The sequence below is a fragment of the Bombyx mandarina genome, chromosome 01, assembly GCF_030267445.1.
Source record: "Bombyx mandarina strain Sakado chromosome 01, ASM3026744v2".
NCBI classification, from domain to species: Eukaryota; Metazoa; Arthropoda; class Insecta; order Lepidoptera; family Bombycidae; genus Bombyx; species Bombyx mandarina.
The window spans coordinates 8,413,795-8,433,324 of record NC_143208.1 but is presented as its reverse complement, the minus strand read 5'-3'; the positions used below and the strand labels follow the sequence as shown (position 1 = coordinate 8,433,324).

The following is a 19,530-nucleotide window of genomic DNA, read 5'->3' as shown; positions in this document are numbered from 1 at the left end:
TTATTCTGCTGCTTATAAGCCACAGTCTACAAATTCCTAATTCAGGCCATCTCTCTATTTTGGTACGTATTACCAAAGTTATCAGTCATAGCGCTATTCTCCCCACCTTATTCTTTCCCAAAATCTACACCGCGTCTTAATTGATTTATCGTAAGCCGGCACCTTACCCATTTGTTATACATACACATTGTTGTTTTGGTGTGAAAGATATGATAGTCATAGTACAAATACACAACTATAGACTTCGACTTCATATCTGAAGACGAATTTCAAGTTGTGATGTCTAAGAGCTCCGGTGACCACATTATATTAGGATTGTGAGCCCGTTGATCTACAGAGTTAGAGAAAATAATTCATTGTCACTTGTTCACAAGAACTAGTATCGCAAATAGTTCGCAGATGCAGTGATGGTCTAATAATTTTCGCTTAGCTTTAGAACAGTTCAATTTATTGCAGATAAAATATAATAAATCTGGGATGTAAAAAATAAAATATGGTCGCAACTTACAGTATCTTTACTTAGGCTTTTATATAAAAAAAATTACGATTACAATTTTACAAATACATTAAGAGATAGTTTAGGAAGGGAATTGTAAAAAAACAAAACAAATAGCCTATGAATCACACGACTTAAAATACACCAATAGTACAGGTAATCTAATTTCCTTAAATAAACAATTCATCCATAAATAGCGGTTTTGTACATTATTTTATTAAATATTTTCCTGAACAACGTCGATGTATTCATTTTTAATTATCTTCATTACTAAACATATTTTATTAACCCTTTTAATGCTGAACTTGTTTTCATATATTTGGCAGCAATTGCTAAATTTTTGAAAAAAATGTACTTAGGCTATATAACTTCAAATAATACAAATGTCAATGCTAAATTCACAACAAAATAATTTTAAATGGTTATTAAAAACTTTAACCATGCACGCGCTAAGGCCCGTCCATACAGGTGGTTGCTTAATACCTCTAATTAATCAAACCTGCACAGTAGTCGGTATTCGGTCGCTCTGTACTTTAAACGCATTAATAGAGAGTCGAGAGTTCTATCGACGGTTTGCGCTCGAGAGGGTTAAAGTGGTGTGTAAGAAGTGCAGTCTTATGACCCTTGCAATATGTGATTATGATAATGTAATTACATCACAATGTGAATGTCACTGCTCACCCTAAAATATCAAGATATTTCTCAAGTTATACAAATTACTGTTATCTTGTTCATCAAACTAATATACAGGCTGAGTCAAAAATTAGCAACAGGTGCAAATTAACAAAAATTGCCTGACAACTTGAGGTTCTAGATTAAATTGCTATCCAGACGTGTTTTTAGTGCTATGACAAGATCCCTGTTCATTGATCATCTATAAGTGACAGATACCACTCATGAAAATGGGCCAACAGACTTTCTGAATAAAAAATATAAACTCACAACCTACTATCACCAGATGTTTGTTATTTATATAATAAATGGTACTTATCGTAAGTTACATGTATCACCATTACTATTTAAAAAGAAGGTAGGAAGGACTAGCATCATCATTCAGTGTGAATTTACTAATATAAATATATGGATGTTATTACATTAGATAGCAAGATATTATTGTTCTGAACACAAAATTAACATTTATACAATGATGAATACGGATATAGACATGCACATATGGCTTAGATGAATTACTGCAAAAGACTCCGTTTGTATTTCCTTTCCATTTTCTTCTTTTTCTTTTCATCTTTCTCAGTGTGTTCAGGAGCTTCTTGGAAAAACCAAGGACCGAGTATATTGGTCCACAATAGCCAAAATACTCTTATTGGTAAAATTAGAAGCAATAGCCAAAAGTAATTATTTATCAATGCTAAAACTTGAGTTATAGATGAGAGTATTACAATATCCTTGATATGTCTGAAAAAAAAACACATAAAAAGCTAATAATAAAATTATTATAATATAAAAAGAGGACAATACATATTGCAAACTCATTACTGCTCTTTACACAGAAATGCCGAGTTTGTCGCAATAGATTTCTTTGCACAACGTTTGAGAAATACAGCAGAATTATGTCAATTGAACAATTTCTACATTTTAGTAAGAATAAAATGAGTTTTTATATAATAATCAATAGGTGATGTCTTTTTAGCCAATTAGTGGCATGAATGCAAGGCATTTTATCTTTAAGTCATCTGATGTGCATCCACCCTCAATCACAGGTACAGCTACCAATATATAAGGTTGGGGAAAAAGTATTTTCGAATTATAGTATGTATGAACTTGTAATAAAATTTCTTTGGCAATACCATTTGTATCTGGCTAGTTTTGGTATCTTTAAAAGTTTAAATTTTAAAGAAGATAATTCCAAATTCATATTAGGAAAATGTGTGATTTTTATTTATTTTTCGTACTGTCAATGGAAATAAACTATATTAAAAAACGGTGTGAAGTTTTTAAAAAAATGTTTAGAAACTTTTCCCCAACCTATTATTTGCAATATAATTATGACATTGTTAAATGGAAAGTAGTTTTTGACAGTTGCATTTACAAATCTCAGTGAGCTTATGGTAATAAAAAAAGATTAAAAATCTAGGTTGAGTCTATTTAAATATAAAAATAAAAACTTACTCGCCCATTCCACCCTCCATGTTCAAATCTAAACCTGGGTCCAAGAGTTGAGTGTTATTGAGATAGCGTGGTTTACTAATGTACATCATTAGTTGATAGCAAGCAATGTGTATAATCAATACCAGAACATTAAAAAACTGTAAACACAAAATATTCTTGTTAAGCTAAATTACTTCAAGATTCAACAAATTCTATACATACATTATTGGCTTTGTTTCACTCTTAGACACACATTTTTTTTTAAAGCATGCTCTTAGAGTGATGGAAGCTTATAAAAAAATTTAAACTCATAGCAAGATCCGTTTATAAATGATCAATTCAATTCAATTCAATGTTAAGCCTTAACATTAAACTATTTAACTATTTAGAAGGAAGATATAAGAGTCATATTACAAAAGATTTTTTGTAAGAGAATAAAATTGTCAGTTTAAGCTAAGTCCTTATAGTCATAGAAGCAAATTCTTTATATACAATTAGGTTCAATCTAAAATTAGTAGTCCATAGTGGCATTGTTTTTACTTACGAGTACCCAATTTGATATGTTTTCATAGTAAAATAAGGCAGTTATAATTCCATAAAAAGAGGTTGCCGCCATCGACATATTACGATAGAATTTTACTGTGGCAGCATTTTCTACAAGGATTTGTTTGGAACCTTTTGTAGGCGGTTTTCCTTTGGGGGCCTGTAAAATAATTATTGAAACTTGAGAGGGTATTTCATTTATTTCAAAATAAAGAATATTCATTGAAGAATAATTTAATTTTATTACTTAATTTGATACTTATTAATCCTAATGATGCTAAGCTTATGCAAACACCACGTTCCCGAAATACGCAATTTCGAATGTAGGGTAACAAACAATAATGTGGCTATTTAAAATTTATTTTATTTCTTTTTTAATATTATGCTAAGATTATTGTGCTCAAAATACTTACTGGTGCCATAGTGGAGTTCTGAGCACAATGGATTAAAATATTAATTAATTTCAAAATAAGTACAAAATAATTGCTGAAAATCAGTTACTATCAATTATCGTTGACACTTTTATTCATGAAATTCTAATTACGATCTCAGTACAATAAATATTGATTTAAACGTATTCATAGCTCGTAAGCTTCGTGTATGAAAAATTATCAATTTTTGAAAGTCAGGAAACGTCAAAAATGTTATGTCATTGTTTATGTGGCAGAAATTTACATCAGAAGGTCTACATTGGTTTAGTTTTTTTCACCTAGCTATTCACTGGCACAAAAGGGGTTCAGTAATTGGCGATGGCTAGTAAGATACTGTCTTAGTGTAAGCATTGCTACATGACTTACTTGGCGATATACATTGACCTAAGAGTCCAGTTAATATAGGCCTCTCTCCTACATCATCTAAACAAATATGAAAAATTAAGGTAAATTAAATACCTACATACTCCGTTACTATTAATTCAAACTAGCTTTTTTCCCGGCGAATACACAAAGGGCTTGTTACGCAAGTGTATAGTGTACGTTAAGCCCTTTAGGTACTATATTTCTTGCAAAGTATAGTAAACTGCAAATGTAGTAACTATATAATGGATGGTAGATTTATACACAGCTACTAAGAAAATTAACTACGCACATTGCTAGTCTGTAATGAAGACAGAAAGCTCATCAGTTGAATAATTAAAACAATTAAAATGACAATTGGTCCCTCCGGAATCCGGTTACTGCACTGTTGAAGGTTAAAAACAAAAACATCATTTTTGTACTTCATATATTTAAATTGTATTTATGTATTAAAGAGGGGGTCCTATAAGTTCGTTAAACTGAAAAACAATGTGCAGTATGAATTTTTGTTTTTATTGTGTACCTAATAATTAATAATCTACATAAAATCTACACCAACAAAAAAAATTTAAATTTAAAGGACATACGGGACACCTTGTACCAGTTCTTAATTTATTTTAAATACAGTTTGCATATTAATTGCGTTATTTAACTAAGCATCCATATTTACGTGCCTAATCGACCCTCAAAAGTATTTAAATTTGACGTCTATATTTATGAGACAAACAAATAAATTATAAACTATTTACATTGTTTTTCATTTTATTTTCGGAAGGAAGGATTACCGTTGGTTCTTTCACCAGCATATGCGGGGGAGCACAGGCTCAGCCAGGAAGGGCTAGTGTAGCTAGTGACAGCGACAACTATACACTGTAGTAACTAGCTATTAGTGGCTACAACCAGTAACTTAACATAGTACCATAGACACCTTGAACCAAAACCTTTGTGTAGAGAGACATTATTGAGGTTTGAACCTTTGAACAATAAGTGTGAAAAAAAGCGCGGGAACCTCGGACAAGGCGGGAGTTTTTTGGCTTTTAAATTTTTAAATTTAATTAATAGGGAAAGATTAGTGAAGTATTGTATTAATTAATATAATTATTGTATATATTTTATTTATTAGTATACGTTTTCATCTTTGGCGACTTCCTGGTAAGTTGTTTAACATCTTCCTATGAACGAGCCGCCTGATCCTGGGGGCACTGGCCCTCAGGACGTAGCATTTAATATGATTTTGAGTACTGAAAGTGATATGGACACAGATGGTTCAGTAATATCCAGTAATAGTCGCAAACGACGAGTAATAAAACAATCGAAAATCTGTAAGCACTGTAATAAAAAAAGAAAGAAGAAAAGTCATAACAATTTAGATGATGCAAATGGAGATAAGAACTCAGACTGTCTCTGCAACGGTATTAAGTCTTTAATCGCTCATAATAAGATTCCTGAACAAATATCAGAAAAAAGTGCTGATATTAATAATGTTTCAATTCCTCCTCGCCCGCCTCAAGTAAGCAGATTATTTTATGAGTCTTCGGATATTTCACCTTATCTTATCCATGTTCAGAAAAATCAAACCGCTCTCAATGATGGCACCACTCTTCATCCAGTCTCTTTTGGGAAATTTCTAAAAAAATATAATTTTTTCAATATTATCAACGGAAGTGTTAAAAAAATAGGAAGAAACCGGATCACACTGTCTTTCTCTAATTATTTAGATGCTAATGCATTTATAAAAAATGATTTATTAGGAAAAAATAATTATAAAGCGTTTATTCCATCTTTTCATTTAACGAGAATAGGACTAGTTCGTGGGGTTCCCATTGAGTGGTCACCAGATGAGATTAAAGAAAATATAAGTATACCAGTAGGATGTGGGGAGGTTATTAAAGCTAGAAGATTAAATTATAAAAGTACAATAGAGGGCAAGACTGTCTGGAAGCCATCACAGTCTGTAGTTATTACATTCGATGGACAGGTATTACCAAAAAGAATATTTGTTTGTTACAACGCTCTAACTGTAGACTTATATACATTCCCGACTATTCAGTGCTACAATTGCTGTCGCTTTGGACATACCAAAGTACAGTGTAGGTCCAAACCACAGTGCTACAGGTGTGGCCATAATCATAGCGGAGAGTCTTGTAATGTAGAAGAAGAGCATATATCATGTTGTTTATGCAAGGCGAGTCATATGGCCACAAGTAAATCTTGTCCAGAGTTTTTAAGACAAAAACAAATAAAGTTATCAATGGCCCAAAAATGCATTTCATACGCAGAAGCATCTAAACTGCACCCGACCAGTTCAAGATCATATGCAGATATATTAATTTCAGATCCCATCCCTACAGTCTCATACTTTCAATAATAATATAGACATACAAAGATCTCCTACTCATCATACTCAAAATTCTTATAAGAAAACATTTTTTCTTAAACCACGCAACATACCTCAAAAGCCATTAACAAAAACATATGATAAAGCAGCACACGATGCTATCATAAAAGATCCCCACATTCAATCCGCAAATGGTTGTGCATTCACCTCGAAAGAGGACGAAACTCTGTCAATTTCAGATTTAATTATTAAGTTATTATCTTACCTATTCTCAGATAAAAATTCACCATCCTTACCGAACAACGCTGCTATTCTATTGAATTTACTAAATCAAATTAATAATAATAATCAAAATAACTATGGACAAGGTACACAAAATACTACAGTGGAACTGTAGAAGTGTAAATAGTAAAAAAAGTGATTTAATATATCTTATAAATAAATATGATCCATATATTATAGCTCTTTCAGAAACATGGCTTAAGCCAAATTCTTTTTTTAGGATTTCTGGCTATACTTGTATTAGAGATGATCAATGTACTGGTTACAAAGGAACTGCAATTCTCATTAAAAATCTCCTCCCATATGTTACTTACTCTCTCCCATCTCATTCAAATGATTTTTCTACTACTGCTATCATTTCTAATAATATTTGCTTCATTTCTATATATATACCCTATCCTACTTCAGATATTATGTCTAGCATTGATAGTATTATAGATAATATTCCTAATTTTGGGCGACTTAAATTCTCATCATCCCTCTTGGGGCTGTTCTCTAAATAAAAATTATGGAGAAACTCTTTTAGATATAATTGATAAACATAATCTTTGTATTTTGAATACTGGTGTCCCAACAAGACGAACAAAACCTGAACAAAATATAAGTGCAATAGATCTTTCTATTTGCACTTCCAGTCTAGCACTTAAGTTATCCTGGGAAACTCTTCCTTCAACATATGGAAGTGATCATTTCCCTATATTAATTTCATCACCCTCTATACTTCCTATACCTAATAGGCCAAAATCAACATTGAAATACAGAACTAATAATGGTGATTGGAAACGTTTTAAATATTTAGCTGAACAAAAAATTAATTTATTGAAAGATATACAACGGGGTAATGAACAGGTTGCTTCGATAGCTCTGACAGAAGCATTAACAGAAGCAGCAGATCAGGTGTTTCCTTTTAAACACAACAACCTAAAAGGAATACCATCACCACCGTGGTGGGATAATGAGTGCAGTATTGCTATTAAAAAAAGAAAAGATGCAGAAAAACAGTATAGTACCTCAATGACCAATGAAAATGATTTAAATCTCATTAATATTTCTAAAGAAACAAAAAAATTGTTAAGAAAAAAAAAATTGGATGGATGGAAAAACTTCTGTCTATCCATAGACCCTAATACTAAAAGTCATACAGTTTGGAACAATATAAAACGGTTTAGATCAGCTATAGCAAATCCCACAAATAAATATATTCCCCTTTCTTTATCAGAACAGTTCCTTGACAATCTCGCACCTCCTTATGTACCAGAACAAATGAATTTATCTAGCTGCATTGATATTCATGATAACATGCATGAAAACCTAAATGAACCATTTTCTCTCTTGGAATTAAAAGCTGTGCTATCTAGGCTTAAAGACTCTACACCTGGACAAGATAGCATACCATACTCTTTTCTAGTCAATTTGTCAGATATATCACTGGTATATTATTTAAATCTAATCAACTCCATTGTACTTTCTGGTAATATTCCCATAGAATGGAAAACTCAGTTAATCTTACCAATACTGAAACCTGGTAAGCCTTCATCAGACGCATCATCATATCGGGCTATTATTTTATCTTCAGTCTTTGGAAAGATTGCTGAGAATTTAATTAAGAATAGATTAGAGTGGTTTGTTGAAAGTAATAATTTATTATCCCCCAATCAGTATGGTTTTCGAAAAGGAAAGGGCACTTTAGATAACTTATCAATCTTTATTACTGATATTCGTCTATCTTTTTCAGATAATAAAGTTATTACAGCAGCTTTTCTAGATATATCATCAGCATACGATAAAGTCATTATACCTATACTTCACAGAAAAATGGTCCAATTAAAAGTTCCAAAATTATTAACAAATTTCATAATTAAATTATTTTCTGAAAGAAATATTAAATTAAACATAGATGTAGTGGAATCTAACAAAATACAAAGAACAACCTGGAGAGGATTACCTCCAGGTTCTGTACTCAGCCCACTTTTGTATAACATTTATACTGCAGATCTGGAAACAGCTCTTGGTAGTACAGTCAAAGTGCTTCAGTACGCCGATGACCTATTAATATATTCTGCAAGCACTGCAGCTAAAGATGCAGCTTCCCATTTAAATATGGCACTAAAGTCACTTAAAAATTGGCTAGATAAAAATGGATTTGAAATATCTATCTCCAAAAGCTCTGTAGTTCTGTTCTCGCGCATGCGAATTCCTCCTAATTTCGATGTTAATTTTGAGGGATTACCTATACCTATAAAAAATCAAGTAAAATTTTTAGGACTCATATTGGATGAGAAGTTGACAGGTTTACCACACTGTGAGTTCATAATAAATAAGTGTGAGAAACTTTTAAATATTAACAGGTGTTTGACAGGCGTCTGGTGGGGTGCCCATCCCTATAATTTAAAAATATTATATAATGCTATAATAAGAAGTGTCATAGATTACGCATCATTTCTTTTAGAACCCGGTTATAAGGCGGGCTTTAAAAAATTAGATAATATTCAATCTAAAGCACTCAGAATTATTACTGGTGCAATGAAATCAAGTCCCATAAATGCTCTGCAAGTAGAATGCACAGATCCTCCCTTAAATCTTAGACGTCAGTATCTAGCAGATAAATTTTTCTTTCGTTGTTTACAATTTTCGCAACATCCACTTATAAATAAAATTCAATTGCTTAATGAAAAGGTTAAAAAATCTAAATATTGGTCCAATAAACGTAGTCCGTGCATAGTACTAAGTTACCAAAAGTACCTTTTGATAAATGCACCAACACATAGAACCAAGGTATTTCCTCTTTTCGACAGTGTATTCAATGCTCTAATCCAACCACCAGAAGTAGTAACAACCCTTAACATTACAAAAAATCACCCATATGCAAAACCGATATTTAAATTTAATACAGACACCAACTGGAGAAATTGGAATTATATATATAGTGATGCATCTAAACTGACACGTTTAGGATGCGTTGGGATAGGCGTATATCATGAACAATATGAAATAGTTCAGAAAATCAAACTTCCCCCAGATACATCAGTATTTACTGGAGAATGCTTTGGCCTCTTAAGAGCGGTGGAGTACATACTCCTGATGAGATTAAAAGAAACAGTAATATTTGCTGATTCTCTAAGTGCTTTACAAGCTATTGAAAAATGCCCATTTAATTCAAAACAACAATATCCAGTTATCATTAAAATAAGAAATTTATTATTAAAATGCCGAGGTTTAAATTTATCTGTTGTATTTGCCTGGATTCCTAGTCATTCAGGTATTAAAGGAAATGAAAAAGCTGATCTTCTTGCTAAAGAGGCGGTGAATTGTGGAGATATAGTACCTTACACCAATTTTTGCCATGATCTAGCTAATATACCTAAGAGAAGCCTATATGAGGATTGGAATAAGCTATGGTCGGAAAGCCAAAAGACAAAAGGCAAATATTATTCAGAGCTAGTACCTAATATTAGGCGTAAACCATGGTTCTTTAAAATAAAAATAAGTAAATTGTGTTGTAGTATAATAATTAGGATGAGACTGGGGCATCATTGTACACCTGTCCACCTTGCTAAGCTTAAAATTATAGACTCTGACGCCTGTTCTTGTGATACTGGTGTGGGGGATTTGAATCATATATTTTTTACCTGCCCTCTATATGACAGATCTTCTTTTTTGAGCAGTTTAATTTTCCTCAAAATACCATTTCCTACCTCTGTTAAATGTTTACTTTATGATGAAAAGCAAAATGTTTATAAATTATTATCCAAATTTATAATTGAAAATAATATTAAAATTTAATAAAAATATATTCTATTCATACATGGTTTAGTTTAATAATTTCTATATATATTCCATAATAAAAATATATTCTATTTATACATGATTTAGTTTAATAATTTATATATATATATATATATTCCATATTTTCCTTTACTTCCTAATCCTCTTTCCAAATTTCCTTTACCTAATTCTTACAATTTTCTCATGCTTTGGTTCCCGAGTTTTATTACTGTCAGTGGCTAAATACATCAATATGTAAAAGCCAAAAGGAAAAAAAAAAAAAAAAAAAAAAAAAAAAAAAAAAACAATAATGGGAATGAATAAGTTATTATAATTCACAATTTATTGGCTACAGAAACAGGCAACAAATAAAAAAAATATTTAAAGCCCCGGATAGTTTTCCACTCAAAATAAATTTATTCAATTCTAGGCAATGTTGACATAATGTAGAAGTGAAATAATTCGTACCCATGTATTTTATATTTTTATACTACAAAATATGACGGTGTCATCTTTTAACAAATAATTAAAATATTTAATTTGTCATATGAAAAGGCAGTAACCGAATAAAGCATTTGTAAATAGCTTAATTTTCATGCTAAGCAGATAAATAACTTCTCAGTATAACAAATATTTCGAATATCACGTTCATTTTTATTTTCATTAACGAATCATTCAACATGATGTCATCATTTAACACGATGCTCAGCAATAAGTGAGCGATTTGAGAAAAAAAGAGAAGATTGGGAAAAGCTCACATAGCCTATTTATATTTTAGATTTTGGTGCGCTTATAATTGGAAAACATAATTCTTCCAATTGAAAATTATACGTTGAGTTAAATCCAGGTCTTTCTGGTATGGTTCGCATACTCAATTTGCGAAACCGTTTGCGCATCCTCCTACACTTGTTTACGAATGTCTCACGAATTTCTCCTCCTTTTTAATTCGTCAATAGAACATTGAAAAGAAAAAGAGTTTTGAATTCTTTCCCAGACATCATTAACAGCCATGCCGTTTTTATGGGATTTCTTTTGATGAAGATACGCTACACAGTAGACATCACGAACTATGAAAATGGCGATACGTCCGTTACCTTCACAATCGTCGGCGCAACTGGGCAAGCGAATGTGTGGTGTGTGAGACTACGCGAAGGTTCGAGGTTCGCGCGCTTTGATGTTTGTTAAAAAACCGACACAGCTTGGAAAACCACGAATGCAGCGAAAACTTTGCTTAATCAGTCGCAAATGTCGTCCTACACTTGCGGGTTTGCGTATTCGTGCGCATGTGAGTGACCGGTGTTACACTCTATGTAAAAAATTTTAGTCTAAGAAAAATAGTTAGGTAGGTATGTACCTACACACTGTCCTTTGTCAAATAAGTGTCAAACGTCAAAACTAAAATCGATTTTCTTGCGTTCTAAAGCTAGTTCAATCAATCAAATCAAATTTAATGACAAATCCTCAATCCCACAAAATTTCATGGTTATTTTAGCATAACTGTCGCAAAAGAAAAAAAAAATTGGATTTGCTTTAATTTCAAAAAACTTTAATAATTAAGAAATAATCTACAATGTACTTTTAAATGATTTAAAATCCACATTTTGTATAATTTTTGAAAATTATCCGGCTACTATTTTCCAAAAAAGAAACTGCCTTGTGTATGTAGAAAGGTGAGTTTTTTGTCCTTTATGACATTCTAGGTACATCGTGGGAATTATTCTGTAGAAATAATTGTATAGTAATTAGTAAGTAACAACGGTATTTGTACGGAAGATCTAGTTTATCTGTTGAATATCTTTCATTGAAATTCAAAGTTTGCTTAAAAATATTTTCTAACTACGTAAATAGTAATTAGATTAATTCGTTCAGAGAAAAAAGGTAACATGCAACAATTTATTCATCTTCTTGCATCAACACCAGATAATTCTCATGGAACAACCTTTTATTTAACACTGGGCAATCCGTTTAAAACCTGCAGGAACATTTAAGTGATGAAAGTGATATTTTTCTACTTATTTTTTTCAGTACTTATTTGATATTTGTTGTTTTTTAATTGTTAGTGCACATTAGTATCCTGAACCAAAAACAGATAGGATTTTATCATCTGCTATTCTATAAATGATATCATTGTTAGTAACATGTATTAGAGCTAGTTTCAAATTTGCAAAGTATATTTAATTAAGAACATTCATATATACATACATCTCAATTAAAATGATGACAGTAGATAACAAGAATTAAAATTATCACTAAAATATAAATTTATCAATGAGAAAGAATATTATTTTAGAAAAGCAATAGAAAGCAAATAAGAGAATGAACTTAATTACACCAAAAGCTTATATCAACCCTCCAAAGAAAGTTACACAAAAATATATTTTTAAAATATCAATTAAGGATATCATACTTTTATAGAAAAGTAGTCCTGTAATTCTGTACTAAACTTTTAACTTACAGGAAATTAAGGTACAAATTTAGGGATGCCTTATCAAAGAAGAATAAGTCAATATTTAATCAATAATTTGTAAGCTATCTTATCGTAAGATTAAACCAGGATTCCATAAGTATTTGTACTCTATTCAAGATCCATTGCAGCATCTTTCGGAAGCCTGAAACGATGTTACCTGTAATTATGATTGACTATGAAATGTAGGGTTTGTTTTGCAAGTTTCTTAACATATGTTATAAAAAAAAACTTATTTAATTATTTTTTTAAAATACATTTAGTAAATTCATGTTAGAAAGTATGCTGAAAATATTTATTTGTAGTTGAAATTATACTGTTTTGATTTATGCTGATATTTGCGAATGTTTGCAACAGCGCTGTGTAGTTGAGTTCTTTTTCAGTTCACATATTGTATGTTTATCAGTTTCACTTTTTCTTGCCTCCTGTATTGTATTTTCATTTTCATTGTTGTAAAAGGCACGATATGTATGAAATGTAGACAAATATTGTACTTTTGTAAATGTTAATTTAAAGATTTGCTGTACCAATATGGTTGTTTAAAGTGGATGTAAATCGAATTTTAGATAAAAAAAAAAGAATAAATGATACGAGAATTTTACGACAGTTCTGAGGATGATGAAATGGAAAGCAAGTATCAGATAGATTCCGAATGTCAGGTTTTAACAAGACCTGACAAGGATATGCATAATCGTTGTTGTGGTGGTAAAGCTTGGTGCATCAAGGTAATTTCATTTCTATAAAAAGAATAATTTCTTTTAAAAGTTTTTAGCATTTTTTTTTGCATTCGGGTGCAAATGCATATTGATTTTCCACATGCTATCACATTTGTAACACCTATATTCATGCATACATGTTGAATGAAAGAAATACATCAGTTTGAAATTATTGTGTGATACATATATGTTTACCATTGTTACTTTGTTTCAGGATATTTGTGGTATAATATGTGCTGTCTTGACATGGCTCTTAATTTTATATGCAGAATTTGTTGTTATGATGGTAATGTTACTGCCGAGCATATCTACATATCCAATATACAGTTACGTTAACATATTTATATTTCAAAGTCTAGCATTCCTCGCATTTGCCTCACATCTTAGGACTATGTTTACAGATCCGGTAAGATCCGACCCAATCGTTTTGTCTGAAAATGTATTCACATGATTTTATGGTAAATTAATAATTTTTCTTAAAGGGTGCTGTACCCAAAGGTAATGCAACTAAGGAAATGATTAAACAAATGAGTTTTCGAGAAGGGCAAGTAATATTTAAGTGCACGAAGTGTTGCAGTATTAAGCCTGAACGTGCTCATCACTGCTCAGTGTGTCAGCGTTGTATAAGAAAAATGGATCATCATTGTCCGTGGGTTAATAATTGTGTAGGAGAAAATAATCAGAAATATTTTGTTTTGTTCACGGTATGTATTTTTGCATAAATTACAGATTATAAATTTAGTAAATATTAATAGAAAATAAATTTAATTTTTTTCAGTTCTACATAGCAGCAATATCAATTCACGCCGTGTGCTTGTCTGTTTACCAGTTTATAACGTGCATAAGACACGAATGGCGTGAATGTAGCACATACTCGCCTCCGGCCACTGTTGTCTTACTTTTGTTCTTAATTGCTGAAGCTTTGCTGTTCGCAATATTCACTGCCGTTATGCTCGGAACACAGTTACATGCTATATGGAATGATGAAACAGTGAGTTAAGGTTTTAAATATCTCATTCGTTGTTATTATTGAAAATGCATTATTTATTTTGGTTTTTGAACAAGAATTTACACATTACAAATTGTTATTAAGTGAGTAATCATTCTTAGCATATTATGTATCCTTTAAATTACAGGAAAATTCAGACAATATATACTTATACAAAATGATAAAACCATTATGTAAATCAGGAATGAAAATATTTAAAAAACAAAATCATAACCAAATCAAAATAAAATTATGCAAGAATTTAAATACCCTCTAAAAAATTTACACATTAGTAAAATGAGTTAAAAAATTCAATATCAAGAATTTGCAGGTGTCCATTATTTTAACCGTAAAATGTCTTTATCTTTAATGAACTTATAATAAAAACTTGAAGTATTTCAATTTCTACAAACTGGTCAATGTTTCTATTATCTTTTATACGCATTATTCTAATTAAGTAGACTAAACTCCGACCGCTTTGCTGGTCGACAAGACGCCTCATATGTATTTACAGATTAGAACTGGAAAGGCCTCCAGGCCACCAGTAATCTTTCAATCATAAAAAAAAAAAACAAATAATTATATAATCAAATGTTGATTTGCAGGGCATTGAACAATTGAAAAAGGAACAGGCTCGATGGGTCCGAAAATCTCGTTGGAAGAGCATTCAATCCGTATTCGGCCGATTTTCCTTACTATGGTTTTCACCTTTCACTCAGCCTTCGCCGAAAACGAAATTAGAAAGTTACCTTTACAGCGTGTAAAACAGTGTGCTGGGCGTTTGAGTGGACCGATAACAATTTGTTTCGCAACTATATTTCGTTGTTGGCAAATTTGCGAAATTTCAATATATCTATGTTCGTTCGGCTCAACCATATAGTAAGTTTCGCGCCTATTCTAATTAAAAATCAGTAATATAAGTTTGATTATTTATTTACAAAATGAAAATGATATTGGGTCGCGAAAACTGATTTACATACTTATTAAATTGTAATGAATCAATCAATGGTTCTGATTACAATCAATTCTCTTTGGAAATGTAGTGGTTTTGGTTATTTCTTTTACTGAACTAAATATAGCATTGTTGTTACACGTGTACCCTGCGTACACAAATCAAACACATATTCAGAAAGCGGCGGTTTTTTTCGGTCCAGATATTTTTTTGGGAAAAGCTTTGATAAAAAAATACACTTAGGTACAAAAAAACTATCTGTGCAAAATCGCAACAGAATATATCATGAAGCAATATTTTTATTTCTATATTTGATTACAAATAAGTATGACGTGTTGTTGCTTTGTAAGAGTTCACTGCTATAAATATAATTTTAAATGTTCGTGACTGATAATGTGTATATGGTGTAGTGCATAGATTTAGGGAAGCTTATATTCGCATTTATTACTTTATTTTTATATCGTTCACAAAAAAATTAATTGATATCTTAGTTACTAGCGAAAGATTTGCGTAGTATTTTAGTCATATTTACCTGTTTAGTCGTTTGCAATTTCCACGATCTTTTTTAACTACCTACTACAAACAAATTTACCATTTAAACATCAACCATGTTTCGTTCGTTTATTGTTCTTGTATTTTGGCTATGCGCGATATAATGTGTTTTTCATCAAGACTCCCAAGTTGAATGGTGTCTTGAATTTTGAAAATCACATAAATTTCTCGTCAGAGTTTGTGTGATCAAATTATTATTAATCGGAAACTTTTATAGGCTTTTTGTTTTGATTCTCTGCGGAAATCAGTTCTGAGTTACTTCAACCCTTATCATCGAGAGTAGTTAAGGTACCAGATAAGCTTGTAAGCAAGGTACCTTCACAATCAAGCTGAAGCTTTACTTTCGTCCTTTTCTAACCGTTTTCCTTTCTCCTTTTCCCCCCTATCCTCTTTCCCCTTTTCCAGTTTTCAAATCCATTTTCCTCTTTTAATTTAGAACGTTTTCAATGCTGCCACCCCACCCAAATTTCTTAGATATAGATACGTGCTCCATAAACTGTGTGTTTCCGTGTAGCCAAATTTACTAGAGCAGTTAAAAAAGTCAACCAAATTCGAAGGTCAAGCTTATTATTAATAACAACAAAAGATCACGTACATCGGGCTCGGGCTAAATACGTAAATATAATTAATAGAAAATGACAATATTAGCTTAACATTTGATGATATTAATTGATTGGCACAAATCATTTTGCCTTAATTTAATGTTTGATGTATTTACTTTTTAGATGTAGTTTGGGTGAAACTATGAATCTTTGATGTTAAACTACATTGAAATAATGATTGAATAGATCTCTAATAGCGTCGCTATTCCGGATTTGACATTATAAAATCTATAATAAGAATTGAAATCACAAAATATATTTAATATAAGGATATATTTAATTAGTTAGTAGTGCTTAAAGGTAATGTTTAATACTTAACAAAAATGAAAACTTTGCTTTCAAATGGGTGTTAAAAATATATTTAGTTTGTGTATTTTTTTTCATGTTAAGTTAAAAATTACGAGACCGTCGACGCCATTGAATCATAATAATGTTGATTTTCGTGATGTACTACCATGATGTCAAGAAAGTACCGGGAAACGTTCAATAATACATAAAATGTCAGTTATTCATGCAAAAATTTATTTGATCAAAGTGTGGCTCCTTCAGAATCAATATGCTTAAGCCAATGAATAATCACATCAATGAAATCAAAATCAAATCAATTTTTTTGGAATTGAGTGCAGTTTTTGCATCGATTTGTCCTTTATGTCTTCTACCAATTGAAAACGATGCCGCAGTGGTAATTTAAGTTTAGGAAAGAGAAAGAAGTCGGCTGGAGCCATATGTGGTGAATAAGGCGGTTGCTCGATGGTATTTGTTGAGTTTTTGGTTAAAAAAAACCGTCCACATTATGGTTTTGTGCGAAGGGCCATCCATGATCGTCGTGAAAAATCCAAGAATTTTCTTTTTCACAAATTTAGCTTTTTTGCGTAGAGTTTGTTCTCTTAATCTCCGCATAACGCACAAATAATATTCGATAATTTTCGACCTTCCGGCAAGAATTTACAGAGCCCAACACCGCAATAGTCAAAGAAAATAGTCAACGTGACTTTGACTTTTGTTCGACTTTGGCGTGGATTTTTCGGTTTCATTCAATTTACTGACTTCAAGGCAGGAGGACTGTTCTCAATTCGAAATATTTTTTATTTCGAACATAATAATATGTTCATGATTATACCGGAATTATTGGAGCGATTTTTCAGCTTACTTCATTGAAGTATTTCACAAACGCCCTGTATGTTTTACACATATTGTATAAGCGTTTTGTTATGAGATAAGTGTTAAACGTAATTATTTTGGTTATGTATTTCTACAAAATTTCAACGTAATGGCCTCGATCGATCGTTTCTATTTTTATAGAGTTCACCTTGAAACATATTATTTATTTTTAAATATATAATGATGTCAAAGAAGATCGGTCATTGAAGAATATAAATAATATTTGATTCTTTAGTTCTTGCATATTTCGTATATGTATTTATTTAATTTTCAACTGTATTCAGATAATTTAATTTCATTCTATATGTATATATTGATCATGAGTTAAGTTAATATCTTTCGTAATGCACACTATATTATGTTATTTGAACGCTTTTGACTTTTTGTTGTACGTTTTGTGTATATTAATGAAAATAGCTTTGGACAAAGAAAGAGTCTTGGGATCAATAAATAATTATTTTATATGCATATATTTGAATATTATAACTTGAATGGACATTTAAATGTCTACATATAAAATAGATAATGCTGTCTAAGTCAAAGGGACTAATTATATTATCATCAGAAGAGTGCAACTAAGGAATTTGAAAGAAATCGTTGTGATTAAATTAACATGAAAGTACACAATAAATCAACGAAATACATTTAGGTATATAGTTTATGTATATTTATGGAAATTATAGCTGTTATTATTTTTAATGCAGTATTTATTTGTTGGCGTGAATAGTTTTGTTTGATAAAAAAAATATTGCTAGAGTAGAAAATAGCATTGAATATAAGGTAAAAAACGGTTTTGGGTAAGATTCTATTTCCTTCGTTTTTTTTTGCATAGACATCATAATCGATTTCTAAAATATGTGTACAATATTATTAAGGTATCATTATCACCAATAAATTATTAAGTTTTTTGACTCTAATTAATGTTTTCGCTGTCATAATTAAAATTTGTTTGTTGTAGTCACGATTAGTCTCAGTAGTTCAGTCGAATAGCAATTGACCGGAATCGATATTTTAAATTTTTCTATCTTCACTAGCTACTGTAAGATGCTCTAGATGTTTTATTAATTTTTTAGTATTAAAACTATACTGAGCACTCGCATATCATACAAATAATTAATATTATTTATTGTTAATTATATTCCACTAATTAAATAAATGTAATGGGAGTAGGGTTAACTTAAAATACACTCATAAACGATTGCTCGATTACTTGGCTATGAAAAAAAAATCGTTTTTATGCAAATATTAAGTGTTTAATAAATCGATTTGTGAAAAGATTCATAAGGGCAATTTTAAAACGAAAACTCTAATATGTGGAACGATTTGTGGTAGTTATTTAATTTTGTAGCGAATTTATAAAAAAAAAAATAGATTAACTGGAGTTTCGACGGAATAATCTAAAAATGTTTATTATTCGAACAAACAATATGCCGGCGACAAAATTTAATAAAAAAATATATTGAAATGAATACACAGTACAATATAACATGCAAACGATGTCACAAGTACATTTATGTAAATGTCACAATATATTTAACTTCGTAATTTTGGGTCATTCTTTAATATGAGATTTGAAATACCCACTAAATTTTGTTCGTAGAAATTACTTTTTAATATACACGGTCATATACATATCGACTCTTGAAAGGCAAACGTGATTAAGTGACAATAACTGCTTTATACATAAATGATAGGCAATAACCATATTCGATTCGCAAAAAAAATATATTTTTAGGTCTATTAAAATCATTTTAATCCTACAGCCAGATTC

General features: G+C 30.8%; 2 protein-coding genes and 1 long non-coding RNA gene across 4 annotated transcripts; 1 reads left to right on the top strand and 2 right to left on the bottom strand.

Moving 5' to 3' along the window:
• Nucleotides 1-500: 500 nt before the first annotated feature.
• Nucleotides 501-4,012, bottom strand: LOC149503499 (transmembrane protein 208). Its single transcript, XM_089728805.1, has 4 exons — nt 3,559-4,012; nt 3,147-3,305; nt 2,624-2,760; nt 501-1,909 (listed from the first exon to the last, which is right to left on the bottom strand). The coding sequence occupies exons 1-4, from the start codon at nt 3,565-3,567 to the stop codon at nt 1,684-1,686; spliced, it is 531 nt and encodes a 176-aa protein (XP_089584931.1). The 5' UTR covers nt 3,568-4,012; the 3' UTR covers nt 501-1,683.
• A 1,244-nt stretch (nt 4,013-5,256) lies between these two features.
• Nucleotides 5,257-10,408, bottom strand: LOC149503498 (uncharacterized). The gene is made up of 2 exons (XR_016323340.1): nt 9,302-10,408; nt 5,257-5,566 (listed from the first exon to the last, which is right to left on the bottom strand). It is a non-coding gene; the product is annotated as an uncharacterized LOC149503498 (long non-coding RNA).
• Nucleotides 10,409-11,753: 1,345 nt separating this feature from the next.
• Nucleotides 11,754-18,458, top strand: LOC149503497 (palmitoyltransferase ZDHHC3). 2 transcript variants are annotated; one of them, XM_089728768.1, is made up of 6 exons: nt 11,754-11,994; nt 13,355-13,513; nt 13,719-13,910; nt 13,987-14,208; nt 14,283-14,495; nt 15,098-18,458. In XM_089728768.1, the coding sequence occupies exons 2-6, from the start codon at nt 13,373-13,375 to the stop codon at nt 15,254-15,256; spliced, it is 927 nt and encodes a 308-aa protein (XP_089584894.1). In that variant the 5' UTR covers nt 11,754-11,994; nt 13,355-13,372; the 3' UTR covers nt 15,257-18,458. The 2 variants fall into 2 exon arrangements, with proteins under 2 accessions (XP_089584894.1, XP_089584898.1); XM_089728772.1 differs by lacking the exon at nt 11,754-11,994 and having other exon boundaries at nt 13,249-13,513; nt 15,098-16,303.
• Nucleotides 18,459-19,530: the final 1,072 nt, after the last annotated feature.

Excerpts from the sequence above, each read along its gene's own strand:
- LOC149503497 (XM_089728768.1), top strand. The coding sequence starts at position 13,373 with ATGATACGAGAATTTTACGACAGTTCTGAGGATGATGAAATGGAAAGC. Across the intron at positions 14,209-14,282 it reads AATATTTTGTTTTGTTCACG|TTCTACATAGCAGCAATATC; the intron begins GTATGTATTTTT and ends AATTTTTTTCAG. Across the intron at positions 14,496-15,097 it reads CTATATGGAATGATGAAACA|GGCATTGAACAATTGAAAAA; the intron begins GTGAGTTAAGGT and ends GTTGATTTGCAG.
- LOC149503499 (XM_089728805.1), bottom strand. Across the intron at positions 2,761-3,146 it reads ACATATCAAATTGGGTACTC|TTTTTTAATGTTCTGGTATT; the intron begins GTAAGTAAAAAC and ends TTGTGTTTACAG. Across the intron at positions 1,910-2,623 it reads ATGGAGGGTGGAATGGGCGA|ACATATCAAGGATATTGTAA; the intron begins GTAAGTTTTTAT and ends TTTTTTTTTCAG.